Source organism: Cydia amplana, chromosome 26 (assembly GCF_948474715.1).
Source record: "Cydia amplana chromosome 26, ilCydAmpl1.1, whole genome shotgun sequence".
Lineage (NCBI taxonomy): Eukaryota > Metazoa > Arthropoda > Insecta > Lepidoptera > Tortricidae > Cydia > Cydia amplana.
In genome coordinates, this window is record NC_086094.1 from 11,004 (window position 1) to 16,428 (window position 5,425).

Genomic DNA, 5,425 nt, shown 5'->3' on the forward strand with positions numbered 1-5,425 from the left:
GCGAGCCTCCTCGTCTCATCGGAGACAGTCCGGCCCCTCATCTCACCGACAGCTTCCCTGATCGCAGCCACAGCCTCCTTCAGGATTCGTTGGTACGTGCCCTTTAGGTTTTTGGACTTGGTGGCCACGTCCTTGATAAGCCCCAGACTATCACGCACCTGCTGGTTTAGGGCCAGGACAGTGCGGTTTTCTTCGTCGTCTGACCCACTTGTCGTCCCAAACGAATCCGGATGGCGGGCAAGCCGTCTTAGCGTCACCATTTTGGACGCGGCCATCAGGTCCTCTTCAGTTTGCAGCTCGAGCTCCCGGCGCTTAGCCTTTTCCTTGGTTAGCCCGGCGTGGCGCGCCGTGGATGGTTGGCGGCCTGTTCCTCGCTTGGAGGGCCCCGAGGCAGACTTTCCTCGCTCCGCAAGATCGGAAGCCTCGCCGCTCGGCGATGCTCCCGTGTCGCTACCACTGCTTCGCTGCCTCTTCCGTCCTGCGGCCATTTGGGCAGTTAGCGAAACGTCGGATTCGGCGGTTTCCCCGTCGGTTGGCACCGGAGAGAAAAATACTCCGTCCCCAGGGAGGTCACCCGTGTCTATTCTCATGGGGGAGAAGAACTCCTCCCTGCCAAGAGAGGGGACCCTTTCTGGCATGCGTTCTATTCGCACTACGGGTTGCCGTCTCTCACTAAGCCCCCTAGCGGGTTTGGGTGGGGAGCGTGTAGAATCCTCCGCTGTCCCCGGAGGCACGTCATCAACATGGAACACCCAGCGCCCCTGGGCGTCCAGAAGTGGCCGGAATCCATCTTTGGGGTGGCCAGTGGAGGCTCCTGCCTCCGCCGGACTGCTATTCTCCCCATCACCCCCTCCTTGCAGCCTCAATACCAAATCACTCTGCAAATCGGTGTCCATGAAGTGTTTGCTTGTGTTGTCGTTTGGCAACCTAACCTAACCTAACCTAACCTAACCTAACCTAACCTAACCTAACCTAACCTTTTTTTTTTTTTTTTTTTTTGTTGACGGAGTGGGGAATGCGTTTACGCATCCCTCCCCGGCCGTGGGGCAAGGCCATAATGGGGGAGGGTATGTGGGACTCCCTCTTCCGACTCCCTCTCCTAGCGAGAAGGAGCGAAAGAGAATACCCACTAAACCCCACTCCGTTGTCCCCCTCTCAGACGTTGTATGGGGGCATCATGGGCTCGCGCATTCATTCCTCCATGATGCCCCCCGTCTTTTCCCGGCGTCCCCAGGGAACCCGCTCTTTGGGAGGGGAGAATCAATGACCACTCTGATTCTCCCCCCAGACGTGTAGGGCCTAAATATCCATATTTTGTCCCTCACAGGCCCGTTGGTCGATGTTACTCATTGTAGGGGCTCTTTGGGTCTTCAGAAGAGCCTCTTTGCCTTTTGCTGGTGGGGGCGTACAAGAAAAGCCACCCATTATGTGTCCCGCTGGACGTTTGGCCGCATGACATACCGAGCAAAAGGCAGTCTCCGCCTTGCAGTCCACCCTCTTGTGGTCCGGCCTGCTACACCGGAAGCAGAGCCCGCTCCTGTCTACTGGCGACGGGCATAGTGCTCTGGTGTGCCCCGTGCCCATGCACCTGAAGCACCTCATCGGTGTTGGGTCCAGCGCCACTACCAGAGCCGAGGACCATCCTATTTGAAGTCGACCCGCTGCGGTGACCCTCTTGGCTGCCGTTATAGGGCACTGTGCCAGAGTCGACACTGTCCCATTATATTGGGCCCTGATCGATCCCACCTTAACCTCATTTATTGAGCACTCTCCCATTTTAGCGATTGCTCCCGCGATCTCTTCCTGAGTGGCTGCCTCATCTAGGCCCGAAATGCGTAAGTCCGCCATTTTGGTGGGCCTGTATACTCGGGCTTCCTCTCCGATCACCTCCGTCATTTTTCGGCAGAGTTCGTCAGCCGCCCTACCATTGTCGGACCCGGACACCTCAAGTATCCTGGCCCCAGCAGCTGTTTTGCGGACCTTGACGTGCTCTACACCCACATCAGCAAGCTTCACCGATTTGGTGACCTTATACAAAATTGAGGCGTATGTCGCCTCAGACTCCGGCTTCAAGGCCATCACGATCGCGGCCGTGGCGGGCACAACCAGCTTCCGCGGGCCTGCTGGTGCCGGTTTCCGAGCCGGGGCGGCAGGGGGGGAAGGGGGCTTGGCGGATTTGCCATTGCCCTTCCTGACAACCTGCGTCCAAGACTCAGCAGGCTCCTGCGTTTTTGTTGCCGGCTGCGAGGGTGGAGAGGCACTAGGCTCCTTCACCGTCTTCTGCCTAGGAGCAGAGTTAGCCCTCTTCTTGGTCGCTGGTGCCGAAGGCTGGGCCACAGGGGCCTTAGGCTGCCTTATGGGCGGCGCACCTGTCACTGCCCTTGAGGGCGGCGCCCCAGAGAGAGGTTCCGGCTGGTTCGCAATCGTCTTATTCCTGTCCGCAGCGAGAGGAGGGCGGGGGACCGGCTCGGGGAAATGGCCCGTGCGGGCCGAGATCATGTTTCCCATGGTAATTGTAAGGTCCCGCTTCAGGTCCTCCTTTAATTCCTTGAGGGCCTCTTTGAGGGCCTCAGAAAAGTCCGTCGCCTGGTCGCATTGGGCCGTCGGGGCCTGTGAGGGCTGGATCGTCCTCTCAGAGAAGGCTCTACGAAGGGCCTTCATCTCGGACTGACATTGGGCCAGTTGCTCCCGCATTCGGTTATTATCCTCCTTCAAGGCCCGCAACTCCTCGTCCTCTACTCTATCCGCCAGGACGTCAGTCGCCGCCAGGATGTCCCGGCAGGCCTGGTTCAGTTTGCCCCAGACTTGTCCATTTAGGTTGCCGGATTTTCCGGCAGCCTCTAGGATAATATGGGTCGCCTCCCGCACTATTTCTATGTAGTCCGTCCCTGTGTATAGGGGCGGGCTGCATTCTGTCATTTCTTGACTTGGAGAAGGGGACGGGCTCACCATCCACGGCTCCTTATCCCCCTTCTTTTTGTTGTCCCCCTGGGACCTTCTCAGGAGTAAAGGGGGGACCACTCCCTTTCCCTTTCCCTCCTGGCTGTCCAGCACCTCCAAGAGCAAGTCCTCCTTATAGGCCTTCAGTCTGGCCTTGGCTGCTGCCAGGCCGGTAAAGTGGCCTATGGAGGCTTTCTTCGCCATGGCCTTGGCCCTACCCCTCAGCGAGGTGCTAACTTTAGGCCCGCTCCCAACGTGAGTCTCATAATCCAGGACCCGGTTTCCCTCATGGGGCCTCTTCTTGGAGGCGGCCTCAGCCCTGTACTGGCCCTCCATAGGTTCCTCCCAGTCGGGCGAGGTCGAAGAACCCGCCCCTGAAGCCCCTTTATGGGGCCCAGTGATTGGAGCCATCTCCGGGTTCAACCCCTGCGCGGGGTTATCCATACAAATACTACGCGAAGACCACCCCTTATGGGTGGAATTCGCCTAAAAAAGGTGAAAAACCAAATCACCTAACCTAACCTAACTATTTTGGTCAAGTGCGAGTCGCAGCAGAACCAAAACAGCAAAAACAAACTTAAAATTATTTTATGCGACGGGCTGTAGCGTCACTCCTGGTTGAGCTACAGATCTCGAACCAAGGTCAAAAAATAGTTCTAAGTATGCGCTATTTACCACTAATTTTTAAAACTAAAAATATTTAATATTTTACAATTTATTAAATTTCCAACACGAAAACCAACTTATGTTTGCGTTTACCGACGCCTGATAAACAGGAATAGCAATCCTTTAAAAAATTAATAACTACTAAACTATACCCTCTAAAAATATAATTCAAACGGATTTGAATTCCCTACAACTAGCTTAATCTAACTAACCTACAACAAGAAATTTATTTACACAAGAACAGAAGATATGATTTTTTGAAAGTGAAATCTCCTAACGTCGTCAACCGCAAATGGGGTAAACCTTTTACCGAACTCGTGAGATTTGAACTCCAATATCTCCCGAACCAGAGGTCGGATCGATATGGGGTAAAAAGCTCCGTGTAGAGCAAAAAGCCGACCCAATTACAAAATTAACAGACGTAGGAGAAACACAAAGAAAAAGAAGATGTGAATTTTTAAAAGTGAAAAAGCGCCTGAAGAAAAAAGTGAATTTATATGTAAAGTGAAAGAAATTAAAAATACTATAGAAATCTAGGGAAAGGCTGGGAAAGAACAACGGTATAAAATAGAACTCAATTAGCTTTATCTCGCCACAAAAATTCGCAAAATTCCCTCAATTCTACCTCTCAAATTTACCTCAACCTTTTTTTTTTTTTTTTTTTTTTTTTTTTTTTTTTTTTTCGTTGGAAAAATGCTTTATGCATACCCGCACACCCGGGGGAGGAGATGCGGGTTATGTGGGACTCGGCAAAGGTGCCGCTACCCACTAAAAAACCAACGGTATGCCTGCACGCCGCCGGTGGGGCGTGGCCACGGGTTCTCTAGAGTACGCAACCGCAGCCACGCCGGCGCCGCCCGCCTGTGCAGCGGGCCCTTCTCTTGTGGGGGGCTAGAGTGAGGCTTCTACCCCTGCCTTCTCAGAAGGCGCGTGGGCATACCACGCGCGCCCTCTCTGCGAGGCCTATGTAATGGGCAGCGACGCCCCCGCGCCGCTGCCCAGACCTCGCTAGGTGGGGGGGAGGAGATGGGCATACGCTCTCCTCCGGGCCCCTGTGCGCTTGCGGCGGATCGGGTGCGAGGCTGGGTTGGCCTCCCTTTCCCTCTCCGCCGCCTCCTTCTGCGACATTACATCCTCGCAGAAGGAGAGGACCGCTTTCCACGACCTCTCGTCGGCAACCATAGCCTTAACTACGGCTGGCAAGGAGAGGTCGTTCCCCACCACTGCCGCGAGTTCGCGGCGCTGCCCCTCCCAGGCTGGGCATTCCTCCAGGGTATGCTGCGCCGTGTCCTCGCCGCAGCCACACTGGTGGCACTCCGCCGTCTCCTCCCGTCTTGCGTACCGGTGCAGGTAGCTCCCGAAACAGCCATGCCCCGTGAGCACCTGCACCAGCCGGAAGGTTAGCGAGCCCCGCTCTCTCTCCAGCCAGTCTTGTAGGACCGGCCGGACCGCCTCGACAGTCCTGTGTCCTTCCTCGCGTCCAGCCAGTTGCTCCTCCCATTGGAGGACAATGGACTGCCGGACGAGGAGCTTTTGCGCCTCTACCTCCCTAGGCGCAGGATGGAACTCCCGCAGCCGGAGCTCCCTGCGCCACTCGTACAGAGACGCCTGGGCCTCCGCCTCCAGATCCCAAGGAGGCGTTCCCGCCAGCAAGCACGCCGCATCGTATGAGGTGGTGCGGTACCCGCGTACGACGCTGATGGCCATCGCCCTCTGAGCCTTTCTCAGCAGGGCGATATTTCGGGCCGCCAGATTCTCCGCCCAGATCGGCGCCCCGTACAGGGCCATCGATCGCACCACCCCCATATACAGACGGCGG

At 56.0% G+C, this 5,425-nt stretch overlaps 1 protein-coding gene across 1 annotated transcript; it reads right to left on the reverse strand.

Moving 5' to 3' along the window:
• Positions 1 to 1,299: 1,299 nt before the first annotated feature.
• LOC134659958 (uncharacterized) lies at positions 1,300 to 3,384 on the reverse strand. The gene has a single exon (XM_063515655.1). It carries the CDS (start codon positions 3,382 to 3,384, stop codon positions 1,300 to 1,302), a length of 2,085 nt encoding a protein of 694 aa, XP_063371725.1.
• Positions 3,385 to 5,425: the final 2,041 nt, after the last annotated feature.